Genomic DNA, 19,462 nt, shown 5'->3' with positions numbered 1-19,462 from the left:
CATCAAAGAAGTTGATTTTACCAATCTTAGAAGGAAACAATTGAAAAAATTACCAAAATATCATAAATTTACCATCACCAAGAATGTTTGTTTTAACAAAGTACGAAAAAAGTCAATATCTGTATGTTTAGAAAACGACTGCTATAGAGTGTGTTCGTCAATATATGACCCAGTTTGTGCATACAGCTCATCTAGAGGATATAAGACATACGAAAATGTTTGCTCCTTCATACGAGACCTAACCTGCAAAGGCTGTGGTAAGTATTATTATTTTTCACTTGTTCTCTGTCTAGTAATCCTTAGGCTAAGGCTTACCTTCGTCAGTAGTCCAAATTGCGTCAAACTTCAATTACTCAAAGCTTACATGTTTCGTTGCAATGTAACCAAATAAAGATAAAATTTAAGATATGAAATAAAGAACATCCCATGAAATAAAGATATATAACATGCTAAAAGCATCTTCGGAACTTGTAAAACGTCAAAAACATCAAAATTTACACATGAAAAAGTAAAAGTACAAATTTTGTAGTTTATGGGTATAAAAAACTACTTTTTAGTATGTGGCTGATTTTTTACCTCCTCTGGGGGACGGCCCGTCAGGAGTCGGTGAAAAATCTTAAATGTAAGCATGGGTTGTTATGCATATCATTTTAAAGGTTTGAGACAAACACAACAACATAATACAAATGAGAAATGGATGATCCTGAAAAAAGTTATGGCTGTTCAAAGTTTTGATATGCTGGATGTTAAATGAGCCTTATACTAAGTTTAATTTATTTTTACATGTTCCTTGTATTACAGATATTTTAAAAGAGGAAGGCAGGGGCGTATATAAGGGGGGGGCCCTCCGAAATAATGGATATGAAGATAAAATAGGTACCATAATATAAATTATTATTTATCATGAATCATGCGCGAATTCATCGCCGTGGCAGACAGTGATACTTTGTGTGAGTTCGGGTTGCGTCAGACACAAGCGTCTACAAACTGACTGATCACTTATTGCAAATGCAAAAAAAAACTGGCCACTGAAAAAGAAGAACCTTCCTGGTTGGATGACTGCAGCCTGTCGTCTGCTACATCATATCATAAAGAGACGGAATCTCAATAACCTCAAATATCATGTATGCCTTTAAAGAGGGATAATTCTAAGGGAGAGGATTTTATAGGAAAATGGTTTTGGAGTTGAGATATTCTTCTCGGTCAGGGGTCCATCACGCCTAACTTAACTTTCGGGTTTATTAATTTGTGGCTGAACATCAAACCAAACTGAACATTCAGGGAAAACGTTTATTAATTATTCAGTAAATTGATGATAGGTTCCACCCTACCTTCCTAGATTGTATGTTATTTGCAAAAGACTATAAAAAATTAAAATATAACAGTAAAAAGTCAACAAAATAGTTTTTCATTGAATTATTACCCAAATGACTATCATGGTCATGTTTCATGACTTCTTTTTGAGATAGACAGTCAAGTTGTGCTTGTAACTGTTCACAGCAGTGGTAAACCACACTGTTCACAGCAGAAACCAAAGTCCTTTCGATCCTTTTTTCATTTCCTACCAGATACATCATTAATACAATTAATATAATTTACTACAAGAAATTCAGAACTTCTTTTTAAAACCATTTCAATAACAAAATAGTAAAGAAAGCTAAGCTAGGTATAACCAAACAGCTAAATGAACTGAAACGAAGCAGGACCCGAAACAGGAGCGGGAGAGCTAAACAAAACAGACGACAGATCGCATAGTCACCCAGACAAACTAGTTCTTCTTTATCAGTGATGGCCAATTTTTTTGTTTGCAATAAGTGATAAATCAGGCTGTAGACGCTTGTGTTTCAGACCAACTCGAGCTCCCGCCCGCCGCCCGGCTATCTTCGCTTGCAACAGTTAACAGTTGCAACATAGTTGAGGTAGATGTTATGGTAATTAATTTAATAAGAGGTTAACTTATTCTATGATATAAATGTTTGTTTCAGATTATGTCTTTGTTCATAAAGGGAAATGCAGATATCCTGAAGGTAATATATGTTTTTCTTTTCTTTTGTTATTGTTTTATCACCTAAATTGTAGGCTAAATTAAACTTAAACTTAACATAAAAACCTAATATAATTTCATCTGGTTCCTGGTTTATCAAAGGTGTCCAAGAAAAAAAAAAATGTTGTTCATGAATTGCCATCCTTTGCTTGCCTATTTGGCTCAGTTTGTTACCTCTTAGTTCAACAAACACTATACAAGATGCTAAAACACAAACAGTAAGATTTATTCCTGTTAGTTATTATCAATGTTTGTGAACTATTCTGGAAACACCCGTTTGTTGTTTAAAGCTTTAGAAAATATTGTTTTTCCTGATCCTCCATTTGTTGGTCAGGTCCTCAGGAAGGTTGCCCATTAGCCTGCTCTCAGGAAGAAAACCCAGTTTGTGCCTTTAGCAGTAGCACCAAGAGCTACAAAACCTTCCTCAACCAGGATCGACTAAAGGCTGAAAATAAGTGCTATTATGGAGGTAACTTAGATTTAGAGGGCATCTAACCCAAAGTATCCTGAAATAATTATTTTAGCTGATAGTGCAAGTAAATACTATACAGTATCTCAATAAAATCTGTAGCTACATCCCTCCCGAAGAAATACGCGATTGTGAACTTAAATAAAGAAATTGAGGGTAAAACATAATTATGAATATAACTGTATATTTAACAACTTATCATCGTAAAGGATAAAAACCCAAGTTACTATGTATTTTTTTTTTCTCTATGTGTAGGTAAATTTTCCAGTTAAGATTTCTCTGATAATTTCCTTCAATATTAAAGCCGACTTCAATATGTCAGCTTCTCAGAGAGAGGGGGAAGCATGCAAACGGAGTGAACGTGTGTTAGATCGGCTCTTCAATTTTAATTGTTTAAACGGGCTTTTTGTTATATTTCTGAAGCTTTAAGTTGCATGAAGTAGTTATGGACTGTTATTGAACATTTGTGATAAGTGATTTGCTACAATTAGTTATTTTATGCCCGGCATTTGTGATTTTCAATACTGTTAAATCCAAGTGAATAGTACAGGTTATAACATTGGTTAGGAGCCGGTCGGAGTCACGTGACTGGTCAGCTGTCCCTGTGACTCATGCCTGTCATCACCCGTAGTGCCAGTACATCTACACCTACAGCAGACGACAACGACACAGCAGACGACGCAGCAGACAACATGAGTTTGACAACTGATCAGAAGCTTGATTTAATTCTTAAGGAAGTATCTGACATTAAGAATCACAACACTCAGTTTAGTTCTGATATATCTGAGATGAAATGCAAAATAGAACAGTTTCAGAAAGATATAGGTGAAACTGTCGATATGTGTTTTTTGAAACTGGAAGACACTAACAAGGAAGTTAAGGTTAACAAAGAAACCCTATTGCTACATGAGACACGTACAGATGCAATGTCTAGTGAATTGGAGATAGTGAAGAAGCAGTTGGCTGAACTACAACAAACTGTTGCTGTGAATAATCAATACTCTCGCAGTAATTGTTTAGAGATTTACGGAGTACCTGAGGTGAAGAATGAAGATGTGATGGAGGTGGTCAAGCGTGTGGCGAAGGTGATGAACTTTGAGCTAAAGGATGGAATGATTGATGCTGTGCATCGTTTGGCCATGAACCCGAAAAAACCGGAGGCGCACCGTGGGATAATCATCAAGTTCTGTCGTCGCATTGACATGGAGTCCTTACGAAGCAAAACGAGGGTGAAGAATGGGTTCTCAGCGGCGGAGTTAGGCATGATCAGCGAGAGCAAGATTTTCATTAATCTGTCCTTGTCGCCATTCACCAAGTACCTGTGGGGAGAAGTTCGCGCCTTTAAGAAAGACAATGGTTACAAGTATGCATGGATTACCAGTGCCGGTAAGGTGTTTCTGCGGAAGACTGATGGATCTCGTCCCATTCACATCTGTGGGAAAAGTGACTTGGACAAGCTCAAGTGATCTGCCAGAACCTTATGTGAGTCATAATTACTCTTTTCGCACACAAATGAAATATTTATTTGATATTTTAGTATTTATTTATTTGTATATTCCATGTGTTTATTAATAGGCCTAGGCTGTGATGCATGTTAATTCATTTAGGATAGTATTTATTTCTGTTGATTTTTATTTATATATATTCTATTTAAATATTTATGTTATTAAATTATTTATTCAATGAGTAGGATCAATATATACTATCAGAATGTACGTGGTCTGAGGACTAAAACAAATGATTTACGATTAGGCTTATTAAGTAATGATTATGATATTGTTGCGTTAAGTGAAACATGGTTAAATTCTTCTATTCATAATTCAGAAATATTTAGTAAGGAATACACAGTTTTTAGAAGGGATAGGGATGCAAATATAACTGGAATGGATAGAGGGGGGGAGTCATAGTTGGTGTCAAAAGTAGTTTTGTAGCTAAAAGATTATTTGAGTTAGAAACTGATAGTGAAAATATTTGGATTAAAGTAAAACTAACTAATAATTACTCTATTTTATTATCACTTGTATATTTTGCTCCAAGTTCTAATTTTGAAACATACAAAAATTTCTTTGATAAGCTTGATCTCTATAAATTAAGAAATGAACGTTTAATTGTGTTGGGTGACTTTAATTTGCCAATTACTGGAACTCAGTGTGATTTGTCTAGAGAGAATAGAATTTGTAAGCAGTTGCTATTTTTCATGAGAATGTATTCATTAAAATCATTGAATAAAATATTGAACCTCCAAGGTCGCACGTTGGATTTGTTGTTATCTGATATAGATAAATTGTTAGTCAAGCAAGAAGAAGTTCCATTAGTAAATATAGATAATTATCATCCAGCATTAATTGCTTCTTTCAACATTAATGAAAAAATTGTCCCCTTGGAGAAGAACTCAAGTGAGGCTAGTTATAATTTTTCCAGAGCTGATTTTATTTCCTTGTATAATCTTTTGAAGGATACTGATTGGAGTTTATTATTTATGGAGAAAAATACTGATGAGGCTGTTAGATTATTTTATGAGAAATTTTATTCAATTCTAGATTTGTGTGTTCCAAAAAAGAAAAGTTCTAATTTAAAATATCCTGCATGGTATTCAGATAAGTTAAAAACATTAATAAAGAAAAAAGTTAAGATTAGGAAACAATTAATAACTTATAATATGCCTCACTTGTTGGACGATTTTAAGAGTATAAGAAAGGAAGTAAAAAAACAAATAACATTTGATTATAAGGCATATTTACACACTGCTGAAATGGAGTTAAATAGAAATCCTAAATCCTTTTGGTCTGTTATAAAAGATTTGAAGGGTACTAATGTAAAACCAGCAACTATGATATTTGATGGTAAAGAGGTGGAGGGGGGAGCAGCAATAGCTGATGCATTCTCAACATATTTCAACTCAGTTTACAGTACATGCACTCTCAACTCTTATCAGCTTTGGCAACAAGCCTTGGACTCGCCTGTCATGAGCAATGTGGAAACATTGTCTTTTAATCAGATAACTAAACAAGAAGTTCTTATCAGTCTCAATAGACTAAAGCCTAAAAGAACACTTGGTCCTGACGGAATTCCTCCCTATATCTTTAAAGCTTGTGCTGAAATTTTAATTGAACCTTTACACTATTTATTTAATCTATCGTTGAAAAGTAATTATTTTCCTAGTTGTTGGAAACTAGCTAAGATTGTCCCCGTCCCTAAAAAAGGTGCAAGTAATGATATTTCAAATCATAGACCAATAGCTATTTTATCATCTCCAGCCAAGATATTTGAATCAATTATTTATAACAGACTTTTTTCTCATGTAAAAAAATATATTAGTAGATATCAACATGGATTTTTCCCCAAGAGATCAATTAATTCAAATTTGTTGAGTTTTTCACAGTTTTGTTGCAGTAAAATTGACAATAACCAACAAGTTGATGTTATTTACACTGACTTTGAAAAGGCTTTTGATAAAGTTGATCATTTAACTCTGCTATCAAAGTTAAATTATTTTGGATTAACTCCATCACTTGTAGAGTTTTTTAGTTCATATCTGTGTAAAAGAAAGCAATATGTTTGTTGTGATGGATATATCTCAGAGGAACTTGTAGTCGGATCAGGTGTTCCTCAAGGCTCAAATTTAGGACCTTTGCTTTTCATAATATTTATTAATGACATACAAAATTATGTCAAAAATAGTCAAGTTTTATTATATGCAGATGATTTGAAATTATTTAAAACAATTGATGATGTACATGACTGTTATGAGTTGCAGCAAGACATAGATTCCTTGATCATTTGGAGTAGGAAGCATTTAAAATTCAATGTTTCTAAGTGCTCAGTAGTTTCCTATACCAGAAAAACACCCAAATTTCAAATAATGTTTGATTATAAAATGGAAGACATAATATTGGACAGAAAGTCATCAATGAAAGATCTAGGAGTAATTTTTGATTCAAAGTTTTCATTTAATGATCATGTGATTTCATTATGTAAAGCTTCATACTCACTAATAGGATTTATCAAGAGGTCAAGTATATATTTTGAGAACCCCACATCTTTAAAGTTGTTATTCTTTTCTCTGGTTCGATCTAAACTTGAGTATGGAGCATTGATTTGGTATCCTCATGTAAATTATCTTTCAGATATGATTGAGAACATTCAGAAGAAGTTTTTAAAATTTTTATTTTATAAAGCTTTTGGATTTTATACTAATTTGATGCCATATTCTGAGTTATTAGATATTTTTGAAGTCCCTAGCCTAACAAAAAGAAGTAAATTAAATGCATTACTTTTCTTATATAAACTTTTGGATGGTAGCGTTGACAATAGTGATTTAGCTTCATGTATCAGCTTTGCTGTTCCTCGCCTCACCTCACGAAATGCAAATTTATTTTTTATACCATTTTCAAAAACTAATTTGGGCTTCTATTCACCTCTAAACAACATGTGTAGGTTATATAATTTGTCTTGCCGAGAAGTGGATATTTTTAATGATTCTTTTAGTATGTTTAGATTTAAATTAAATAGTAATATCAATAATTTTTAATGAAAAGTGCCAATTAGTCATGTTTGCTGGTTGCATGTTGCATATTATTGTTTATTTATGGTTCTTTGTTAGTGCATATAGATGTATTTATTTATCAGTAATTTATTTATTCATTTATCTATAAGTAATATAGTTATTTAAAACCAGTTTCAAACTATTTCTATTATTAATATTTTTTATGTGCATGTATCAAAGTTGTATGCTGTTTGCTGTAGGGTAGTTGTCGTGCATGTTATTTATGTTATTGTGTATTAGTGCCTTATGTAATTGGCTGTTAAGCTGTATAAGAGCACTTAATAAAGAATTTTGAATTTTGAATTTTGAATTCTCAGAAAAACTATTTTCCATTATCTAAACCATCCGTTTGTGATTTTCCTCACAATCTAGTAGATTCTACTAACTTTCAGCTCTACTTTACAAAAAAAAACTTTAGTATTTAACACGTTTAAATACGTCGAATGTCTTCGATTAGCGACAGAATCCCCGCCCAGAGGCGCATGTCTCCAATCGTAGACACTTGTCATAGACATTGTAATGCGATCATATTTCGTCTAGCTATTGAGAAGGAAACGCATATTGTGCCTTAGCGTGCATGTTAGGGTAGTGGGTCATTAATTTCGCGTTGGTCGAGGTTACCACCAATACAGTAGAACCTCGATAGCTCGACACTTTGTGGACTTAAGCACAGAAAACATATTACTATAACCCAGAATGCCAACCGCGTGGTAAAAAGCATTAAGTGTTTTGAGAGAGCTTTGCCTGTCAATCGTAGGCAGCGCCACCAGCGTTGCCATGCACTCAGCATAGCAACGCTGGTGGCGCTGCCTACGATTGACAGGCAAAGCTCTCTCAAAACACTTAATGCTTTTTACCATGCGGTTGGCATTCTGGGTTATAGTAGTATGTTTTCTGTGACTGATATCGAACTATCGAAATGTCAAACTATATGGAGTAAATGGAGTTTAATATACAGGAAAGTAAAAACACAAGTCTTATATAGAAATTACGCAAATTTATTAAATACTAAAAAAGCTTAACAATTTCACTGTACATATTTTAATATTTAATATTTTATATTTTAATATTTTATTTATAAAGTTATATATAAGTTATTTATAAGTTAAGTTGTGAGTCGGTGGCTCAGTCGGTAGCGTCGCGGACTTAGTGGGCCCAAGGCAGCGATGTCGTGGGTTCGGATCCTGGTCACTGCCGATAACATTTTATCAGTACAGTTCACCTTTGTACTGTACCGGCTCACTCCTTGCTTTGCTGTAAACGATCCACGCACGGGCGCTTAGTCTATGTGGACGGACAAATGCAAGGTTAAAAGAGGCCGCCAACCTCTTTAAAAAAAAAAAAAAAAAAAAAATAGTAAAAATTGTTATATTTTGAAAGAAAATTAATCAAATTATAAATAATTTCTATGATTATCAATCCCAACAAACGGAGACATTATATTTCACTGTTCATTAGTTAATTCTCAACTCAACAATAAATGACAAATTAATGTTCAAGTCAGCTCACATCTCAATAGTAACCATTAAATATCACTTGACAAAATAGCTCAGCCCGTGTCGAACTATCGAGTGTCAAACTATCGAAGGTTTACTATATTCATATTTTCCACAGGCCTTTATTTTCGTATTTGTTGACGTTGTTCATCTTTGCGTCTATGGTAGCATGTTAGACATTCAATGACATGGAATAGAATAATGATACTGAATGTACTGTTGCATTGTGGATGGAATGTAAAAATTGTGCTTAATCCCTGTTTTGCGGTATGTTTTGATGGTGTATCCGGGTACTTTGCCCCTACTTTTTCCCTCCATTTGGCAATACTGAGGGCCGGCTAGCAGTTTTGTTTTGTGCTTCTATCTTTTGGGTTTTTGTAAAGCTACGTCCACGACGACTGGGATGCAGTACATGCTATAACATGCCTCTCATATTTAATGGAACTAAATTCAAACATTTTCGTGCACTCATCCATGCAGGGCATTAGCTGTTGGCGCTCACGGCAGCGGCCAGCCATCACGCAGCTGCAGTGAACGTTTTAAACTAGGCAGACATTAAATACTCTGTTTTAAGGCATTCTTTTATATAATGAATCATTTAAGTCTGCCAGTGGAAATTATCGGCTATGTAACTATGTATTAGTTGACATTTTGTGACATAAAATTATATTTAACTTTAAAAAAAATCAGTTTGTCTCAAGTCTTAAATCTATAATTTTTCTTTTTTTTGGCTCTCGTATTTGTTACCATACCTATCTTAAAAAATTTACCTGTAGGTCTTGTTCAAATTCAGAATAACTAAGCTCAAGAGTTGAACACATACTGCTTAAATATATAACTTTTCATTATAGCAGACTTAAACAAAGCAAGGGGCAAGCCAATTTATTTCATTAATGTATATTAAGGTGCAGGAGAAATGAAATTAAAATGTGTTCTCAATGTAGCCTATTACTGTAGCTAGTATTTATTATTTCCTCTTGATTTTCAGATTATGTATTTGTTCACAAAGGAAAATGCACTAAAGAAGAAATAGGTATGTATAACATGTAACTTATGAAAATATGTTAAGAATGTCTGTAGTTTCTAGAGTCTTCAGCTCCTCTGAACTAGGTAAATAATTAAAATATAAAGATATATTACAAATAAAAGATCTAAATCATTTTTAAAACCACAGAGATATCAGAATGGTTCTATGAAATATTTGGAAAGGTTTACCATTGGTAAATTGCACTTGAACCTTGATAAATATTTAGACAGAAAACCTATACTAAAACGAGTTTTATAAAGTTATTTTCAATCTTTTTTATTCATGCTTGAGTTTTTTGTAAAGAAGTAAATGACTGTTTTAGGTCGCAAGTGTTACCGCAAGTGCCCGTATGACTACAAGCCTGTGTGTGGTGTTAATGTGAAAGAGGGCTATAGGACTTTCCCTTGCTTGTGTGAACTGGAAGTTGCCAACAAATGTGATGGAGCAGGTAGCTTACTTGTGATAAGATAAGACTAGGGATATACAGAGAGTCCAAGTAGCAGCAACAAAAGATGTTTAAAGAGGTTGGTGGCTTTGCATTTGTCCGTCCCTATGGACCTCGGGCTTGTGTCTAGAATGTTTTGAGCAAAACAAGGAACAAGTCAGTACTGATAAATATTGAGGCCAGTATTGGGATTCAAAACCACAATTGCCTTGGATTTGTACCTAGTCCATCTTGCTACCAACTGACTCACAAAATCATTGTTGATACACAACTTACTTAGATATAGATCACTAAAGTTCAAATCCCTTGGTCTTTAGTGATTTCATTACATGTCTCTATTGAGAGGGAAGTAGGAAGACGACGTTTGAGCCACATATGCACAATATTCAGAAGTTTTGTTCATTGAAACCTTTCAGTTTTCCGTTTTTAAAACTTTACAATTGACGAAAAAATAAACGTCCAAGTTCAGTAACGCAAAGAATCGGTGAGACGGTGGCTCAGTCAGTAGTGACTCGGACTTCAGACTCAAGGCAATGATGTCGCAGGTTCGGATCCTAGTACCTGCCACTACTTTTCATCAGTACAGTTCACGCTTTTACTGTACCGGCTCACCCCTTGCTTTGCTGGATAAGTTCTACGCACACGCCTGAGGCCTATGTGGACGCGCAAATGTTAGGTTAAAAGAGGCTGCCAGCCTCTATAAAAACATGTAAAAATAAAACGACCGTCTCGCCGCAGTAATAATCCTACCTTTTTTTGGAACTACAACTGTTACATTTGCGCTAAGTGTCACTCTTTGGAACAGATTGGATGGAACCGTTCCTGAATCCTGATAAATAGTCCCTTCATTACTTGTGACTCGGGAATCAGCCTGCCTGCCTGTCTCATATTTCTAGTTTAGCATCGTGAAGTGTTTCTCTTTCACTAGCGTTTGTAGTAATTATGCTTGTAGTCGATATGTCGAACAAGAATTTGGAATTTTTAGTTTGTAAATCTATTTTCCACTAAATCTAACTTATCGCGTCATTTAAGACAAGACTGGGGAGAAAAGGAATCTTTGTAATATTTTTTAGAATAGTCCTATTTTACTACGCATGAGTTTTTGATGTTTCCATAAATTAAAGAAATATGGGTTATTATGAACTTAAGCTACTCTTTTGATTTTTTTTAAACTTGGTTATCGGTTTAATTAGCTATAAATTAGGCAATCCTAAGCACTCTTTTCCTTCTGAACTTTTGGGGCAAACGCCTTTATCAAAAATTTTGTTTTAAGGTTGCCTCGATTTAATGTGAAATCGCTGAGTTCATAAATAGCTTAAGTTCATAAATACAGAAATATGAATAAGAAATATAAGTTAAAGGGTTTGTTATGATCGTCCTTGTGACTTAAGAGATCTTCAAAATCATAAAAAAGTAGGATAACTGCTACAGGCCTAGTACATCCTTAATTAATTACAATAGGCTATCTAACTTATGTTTTCAAAAGTTATTTTATATTGAATTACATATGCCTAAAGGTTTTAACTTTTTCAGTACATTATGAACAATAGCGTTAAAAGTGGAAAAGGCTTAATTTTAAAGTTACGGGCATCTAACATTTTGGGGAAATAGGTAGGCTGTAGCCTACAGAGCTACAGACTACACCTAGGTGGTCCGGTTTTGATGAAAAATTTGGTTTGTGTGTGTGTGTAGGCAGTCAATGGTATCGCCAGGCGTTTTTTCCATTTAGATTTTAATTGTGATTTTTCCAGATAGAATAACGGAAAAACTCAGATTTTACAGAAACGGTTTGACGATAGTGATTAAAATTTAGTATGTTATGGTCCTTTTAACTCTAAACCAAATGGTACACTACCTAATACTGCAAAAATTATGGTTTCAAAGATATTGCAACTTTTGTGATTTTACCGATGAAAAACCATACACTTATAGTTACTCCCACTGCTTGCACTTTGTAATTGTATACTTTATAATTATAATTTCCACTTATTATAGTTATTCACTTTATAATTAATTGCTTTTGTTTTTGACAAGCCAATGGGAGAAAGTATGTGTCAGATTGTTGATCCAGTTCTTTTAGTGTTATTTAAATTTGTTGTTTTATTCAATATTTAAAGATCTACTATCTACCTTCTACATAAATACTGTTTGGTTTGAAGTTTATTCGATAGTTAAACATGAAACGAGACAGAAATTTTAATCTTACAGCTCTTGTGGTTTCTATATGACAGTTTTACATACCCAGGGTCGCAGCTACACATTTTTCTTGGGAAAGCAAATCCTAAATTTGCCGCCCTTTCCCCTCCGCAACTGTGGATTTTTAAAATTGCCAATGGTACTTTACAGTCAGTCTAAACACGAGGCACATTAACTTTTTTTTTTAAACTGGCCCTAAGGTTTAATGATTCTTTTATATTATATTATTAAAAATGTAATAATTTTTAAAAATTTGTATATTATTACGTAACCATTAAACCTGTAAGTACTATTTTTATAAGAAAAAAAAAAAATTTCTTTAATTTGGTTATCGAATTGCCGAGAACATATAGCGCTCAACACATGAAGTCACTCAATAAGTTTAAAAATTTATTAAATTTTATTTTATCTTAATTTTTAGCTGCAAATATTATGTCAGAAAATTGAATTGTTGTCTCTCTTACATGATTAATTGAGATGATACTTGCTGATAATTGCTGAGTCTTTGATCATCTTGTCTAATGATCAGTGGCTGATCCAGCCAGGGGGTGCGGGGGGAAAAGAGATGCAAAAGAATTGCTTGCGATTGCGGTAAAATTGTTAACACCTCCCGCTATTATGGTACAATTGTTAATGCCACCCGCAATCGAGACTGAAACGTGATTCATGATCATGTCTTGCTATCACGGGAACATTATTAACGTCACCCGCGATCACAGCAAAATTGTCAACTTTCGCCATCACGGGGACATCGGTATCACCTTAAAAATATGGCTAATTTGAACACTTATAAAGTTCATAAATATTTTGTTAATAGGTGGAAAAATTTAAGAGCGTCCTTTTCTAAACAAGTTCCTGGGTTCCCCTCTGCTACTAATCGCTTAGAAAAGTTGACAATTTCAGATAGAAATAAAAGCAATTTAAGAGAAATATATGTTATAAAAATATAAATGTCAACAAGGAGCGGAGAGGGGATCAGGGGTACGATGGCACGGGCGGCGGCACTCCACTTTTTACAAAAGTAAATACGAGAAACGACTTTGACCTTGAGCAGTCATATCCGCCGCTCCCATTCCTGAACCTCCCCACCACGTTCATATAAATATTTTCTTAAGAGCCCTTTCCTTTGTTTTGGCTAGACCACTTTAATGCTAAATAAACTTTTTTGATAGTACGGTTAAAAAATTACATTGCAACCTAAATGTTGCCGCCCCCCAAAACTTGCCGCCTGGGGCAAACGACCCCCCCCCCTGGCTACGGCCCTGTACTCCTATGAAAATCAGTGTAAAGCATTCAATTTATTACTTGCTATCTCTCTAGCCACCCAATAGTCTCAAATTCCAATTTTTTAAAGTTTTCTCTATATGTTATATAAAAAATTGTGAATACCGTACCTAGTTGATATAAATTAATTATTTATACTTTCCAGACTACTCACTGGCACATGTGGGCAAATGTACACATAAAGAACTTGGTGAGTAATGGATTGTATTTGTCTTATTTTTAAATCAAAAAATAATTTTTTGTGTGGTGTTGATATAATAATGCAAAACATCAAATCTCAAGAATTTGAAATATTTGATAAATAAATGTTGAACTTTCCTTTTAACTTATCAGTACATCAACATGCTATTTCATACCTTAAAGAGACAAATTGTTTGCCCACAGCTTCTTGATTAATCAATTTTTGGGTCATATTGTACTTTGAGTTTGTCAAGTATCACAAAATGTTCCTTCTTTAGGAGGTGCCTGCCGCCACAATTGTCCTCTCCACTACACTGGACTTTGTGGATACAGCAAAATCAAAGGCCACAAAACGTTTGCCAATGAATGCTTCATGGATCGTGAAAATCACTGCACTCATTCAGGTGAGTTTCTATTCTCGGTCAAAAGTAAAAAAATATATATTATTGAGAGGTCAAATAAACCTTACCTCAATGAAGTTGTAACTTACAACTTTTGTATGTACAAGTTACAGTATTAGGCTTTGGTTTCATAGCTCAATTTCAGTAATTATACGAGTCGTAAGTTTATTGCGAAACTTTTTGGGTTGTATGAGAATTTTACTGAGTACAACAGACAAAGTATATTGTTTGATAAAGTCTCTGTTTTTATTTAGACCGAACGCTTAAAAAATACTACATGTTTATTAATGACTTTACTTTTTGAATGAATGAGCTGTTTTAACCGCTGCAATGGTGAACATATTATTTTTGAACTAATGATACTGATGAGAATTTTGCTTAATGAATTATCTCCCTACTTTTCCAATGTCAAAGATTTGTGTTTCTTTTTTCAGATTACAGAGTGATTCATAAAAGAAAATGTACTCCTGTTGAAACAGGTTCGTAATGAAATAAGTCTGTTACAAAAATTAGATCCATGAGTCTATTAAATTTACGTCATGTGGTTGCTGACATAGTTGATGGGTCTTAACAGTGTTGATATAGCTGAAAATAAAGGAATTCCAACTGTTTCACTTGGTAAACAATTTCATGTATTCGATATAAATTAATAATTTACATCGGCACAACCTGTCGATGGCTCACATCAACTGTGACGATTTTGATTTCAAAACTGGTGACAACTTTTACATTGGAATGTAATTTCCAGTTGTATCAACAGTCAACGGTCTGACCTAAAAGTAATATACTGTATACCAAAGAAGTAAGCTTCTATCACATCTGATTAAAATAGCAATGACAAGAAGAAAGACAAGTAGGAAGTAAACAAAGTTATTGTAATTAATTGTGTGAAAAATAGAACATATTGTTTTATTACTTAATGCAAAAGAGGCTTTTTAACCTATGTTTATTTTCCAACTTCAGGGTTTACACTTGTGCTTTTATGAAAAAAATGTTGCTCTAGTGACAAATTATGCCGTTTTAACCATCATGTCTGATCTCTAGGACACAAATGTAACCGATTCTGCAAACCAATATATTCACCTATCTGCACTAAGAGTCCAGAAAAAAAATACAAAACTTATGCAAACTTCTGTCTCATGGACAAAGATAACAGCTGCTATTATAAGGGTAAGTTAAAATGGCAAGTAACTTTCTTTTAATAACATTTTGACAAAACTTATATAATTAATAACCATGAATAAACTTGAACTTCAGAACTTTAAGCCGAAGAAGAGTCAATAGTTCCGTCACCCAACAAACTTCTACTGCAGTTCCACTTTTTAATTATGCATTAAAGTGCAGAGGTTAATATTTATGATAAGTTGAGAGAAGTAGTCTTGTGGCTATAGTCTTGTAACTATTCCCCTTCTGTTACTGGTAAAGTGTCAATTTAATGTTTCTCAGATGTGCCATACAATGACTGCCACCGCTCTTCAGAGATTTACTTCCACAGCATTTCAAAGCACAGCCAGTACATTTCAGGATGACATATAAGACTTGTTCGGTCAACACCGAATTGTGCTGATAAACTGAAATAACTTAAATAATCTGGGTGGACCGATTCTTCTAGGTGTCGAGATAGCTTCGGCAAAAAACTCAAACAAACCCAACATGCACCACTCAATACTTTACAGTTTGATACATTACTTATCATCAGATATGAAGTTTTCGAGGGCTATCTGGAAAGTAGATTACGTTTTTGTCTGTATCCGCTAGGGGCGGGGCTAGCGCGACCATCTTGGTGTTAGTTCGTTATGCAGCTCAGTTGGTGTCTAGTGGTGCTAGTAAGAGGTTTCTGCTGTACTCTGTTGAGTTACTGTGACAGTTTAAAATTTCTGTGTTTATTGAAAATGCCGCAAACTGTGAAGTGCGTGCAAAAAATAATGAATACACTCTTTAGTTACAGTTTGGTAACCAAGCTTTTCGGTTATGATCTCGTGCAACAAACTTCGCTAAATTTGTGGAAAACTCACAGAGAGTTCTGTTATTGCGAACTTTCGAGTTATACAGACATCGTTATCGACTTTTTTGTCAGTCACAATACTGGGTCTTCCACTTCGCTCTTACTCGTGAACGTTAGTTCGGCCATTTTTAAATGTTATGACCCTCTGATGAACTTCACCTTCAGTAATAATGTTTTCCCCATAAACTTCACAAAGTTGCCGATAGATTTCTATCGGTTTACAGTTTTTTGCAGTAAAAAACCTTATAACTGCATGCACTTCACAGTTCGTGGCATTTTCAATTAACAGAGAAATTTTAAACTGTCGCAGTAACTCAACGGAGTACAGCAGAAACCTCTTACTAGCACGGCTAGATGCCAACTGAGCTGCATAACGAACTAACACCAAGATGGTCGCGCTAGCCCCGTCCCTAGCGGAAACAGACAAAAACGTAATCTAATTTCTGGATAGCCCTCGTAGTATGTAAACCGTTTTCTAAGAATAACAATTTGTTTCAGATTATAATGTAATACATCAGGGAGAGTGTTTTCCTTGGGAGCTGTGTGTCAACTGTCGAAAACCCTAGTTGTATCTCCATTTAATCTATGAACGAATTAATTCTGATTACATAACTTTAGAATAATTCTTTTTGTATCATTTAAACCATTTTTCCATTGAAAAACACCTTATCAAGTACCAATAAAGTTTTTCAAATGAAGAGTATGCTTACCTTTTACTGGGTGAACTTCATTCAATACATTAAATTAAAAACGTTCCTATAGGTATACAAAATACTTTAGTATTACTGCTACAATAAGAAATTATCACTAATACAGTAAGTAGTTTTTTATTAAATTCACGGTGTAACAGTGACAGTGCTAAATCAAATAAACTAGGTGAAACCCGTCAAAATCGACATTTACTCGTGAGGTTTAGATGAGCAAGCTGGTCTAGTGGTAGAGCTTCGGGCTTCAATGCCCAAGGTCCCGGGTTCAAATCCCGCCAATCACCAATGAGATAATGCCATGAGATAATGCTGTGACCCTGTAGGTCTAGCCTGAAATAATGTGTAAAACAGTTCTGGACTAGAACCTAGCGACTAGGATGTATGGTGGGATAAATCATAATCATAAATCTTTATTGGTCATTAAATAACACAAAGTTACAATAGACCTCGTCAACAATGAGAATGACGTCAAAAAGGGCCTTAGATTATTAATTAGTTATTATATTACTAAACACAGCCATTAAAAAACCTCAAGATTGACACAGGTAACTTACAAATAAATCTAATTTCACTGACTTAGCCAGAATAGCACAGGAGAACCTACACTTAATATAACAATGATAACAAGAAAATAAATTAACTAACATAATTTGAAAAACACAGAAACTAAACTATATACAGTAACAAAAAGTGAGGTGCTTAAACAAAGTGTTTGAAAGACTGGGTAAACAGTTGGCGAGGCACTACCTAAGAACTTGATAACAATTTTACTACTACAATTAATTGTGTTATGTAAAAAAAAACATTTAAACTGTAAAAAGGGTTGTTGGCAAGCCAAACTATCATTATTTGTTTTAGCTGAGTCCAAGGAATGTCAAGTGTTTCACTTGCAAAGCAATTTACTATTTTAATGGATATACTAGCAAAACTTTGCTGTACTGTTGTTAGTCTGGTGTAGGGCCTATCCAAGCAGTTCTTCCCCTTGTGCAATATGAGTGAAAATTATTTCTAGTGCTTAAAAATATGAGGGTTTTGTTTTACAAAAATAAAACACTCTAACCTATACAAAAATGCAGTTGTCAGGATACATTTTGGTTTAAAAGGAGGTTTACAATGGTCCCTAAACCCTGAATTGGTCAACAGTCTTACAGCCTTTTTTAGCTTTAAAATAATTAGAATGTGGGTAGAGTTACCCCACAGCAACAGACCATACTTTAACACACTTTGGAAAAAAGCAAAATACTTGACAATTTCTTACTTAAGTTACATAAATGGGTTGGCCAGCTTAAAAAAAATATCCAAATCTATGCCTGATAAATTTACACTTGACGACAAATTCTTTTCTTCCTCAGGTGTGCGACCTAACCTAAGAACAATAGTTTGAGTCTTTTCAGGATTCATAAAAAACCCATTGACACTGAACCAGTTTCTAGCTTCATTGAGGGAAAGTTCGGACAGCTCCATGAGTTTACTAAAGGTACCTTGACTATTTAAGAAAGTAGAGTCATCCGCATAAATCACAGAGGTACTGGACATACATGTATCTAAATCGTTAATCATTATAAGGCAAAGAACAGGGCCTAACACCGAGCACTGGGGCACTCCGCAAAATACCTCACTCTCATTCGACGAAATACCCGCAACATCGACCTGCTGCCTGCGGTCTGATAATTAAGACTTAAAATATATAGATGGTAAAATCTAAAAAGATAGTATAGTATGGTAGGACAAAAAAAAAAACCCCTTGAGGTTTGACACAAATTCAGCTACCAAAGATATATAGATTGAAGTTATTAACATCTTAAACAATCAGCTTCATTAATTCTTAATTCTTACAAAATGTAGACGATGAACTCGTTGAATACAACATTTCCAACAGGTCACCCAACAGATTTTGCGAAATGTTTGTTTCTTGTTCATCTGCTATGTTCATATTAAAGACTCTTTTTACCATACGGAAAAAGGAAATTATATAAAATTGGGTCTATCATCCGATGGAGGGGAGTTGAGGTTGCTAATAACTGGTTCCATCTCCTACTGGAAAAATAATGTACACTAACACAATCTTAATAGACAAAATTATCAAATCACTAACTAAACCGCTGCTTGTTTGCATTATTAAAAATTTAAACAAGTTGGGAGTCGTTTTGATTGGTTATCTGAACATAAAATTTATTTTTATTTTCGTTTCGCAACTGTGTTTGTTTACTTATTGTGCAATATGGCGAAAAATATAGTTCATCTCACAGGCAAAAATATATTTTCAACCTTCGCTCATTTTCCGTGAAACTTGAGCTCGGGTCCAAAGTCACTTCTCGCCCTATTGGTGAAATATATTACTAAATTTTTTGCAATTTAAAAGCTTAAGATAAATAAATACCACTGTGCCGCGTATTATATTTACCAAGAGTGTCAACACGTGGTGTATTTCAGACAACTTAACTTGTAATTCTTTAGTTCAAAGTGAAGCTTTAAGAGGTAGACATTTAATGAGTATTTTATTTGAGTTAAACTTGTTATGAAAACACTTCTCTTAGAATGGCAATATTTAGTGGTTAGACAGCCTGAAAAACTACAATTTACTAGTTGAAACTATTTGCATTTGCCATTAATTTTATAACATTTAAGTAGATATTAAGCCATTATAGAATTTACTGAGATG

The 19,462-nt window shown here is 34.1% G+C and overlaps 1 protein-coding gene across 1 annotated transcript in view; it reads left to right on the top strand.

Moving 5' to 3' along the window:
• Positions 1-16,736, top strand: part of LOC129005644 (uncharacterized) — a 55,642-nt gene extending 38,906 nt beyond the window's left edge. The window contains exons 28-37 of the mRNA XM_054434604.1: positions 132-257; positions 1,986-2,027; positions 2,379-2,513; positions 9,544-9,588; positions 9,905-10,030; positions 13,653-13,697; positions 13,966-14,091; positions 14,523-14,567; positions 15,133-15,258; positions 16,592-16,736. Of these exons, the coding sequence (XP_054290579.1) occupies positions 132-257; positions 1,986-2,027; positions 2,379-2,513; positions 9,544-9,588; positions 9,905-10,030; positions 13,653-13,697; positions 13,966-14,091; positions 14,523-14,567; positions 15,133-15,258; positions 16,592-16,659 (884 nt within the window). The 3' untranslated portion in view covers positions 16,660-16,736. The remainder of the gene's footprint in view (positions 1-131; positions 258-1,985; positions 2,028-2,378; positions 2,514-9,543; positions 9,589-9,904; positions 10,031-13,652; positions 13,698-13,965; positions 14,092-14,522; positions 14,568-15,132; positions 15,259-16,591) is intronic.
• The last annotated feature ends 2,726 nt before the right edge of the window (positions 16,737-19,462 follow it).

Source organism: Macrosteles quadrilineatus, unplaced genomic scaffold (genome assembly GCF_028750875.1).
Source record: "Macrosteles quadrilineatus isolate MER2022 unplaced genomic scaffold, UCM_ALF_1.0 Scaffold_28__1_contigs__length_1566739, whole genome shotgun sequence".
NCBI lineage: Eukaryota > Metazoa > Arthropoda > Insecta > Hemiptera > Cicadellidae > Macrosteles > Macrosteles quadrilineatus.
This window is presented reverse-complemented; position numbering and strand designations above follow the sequence as displayed.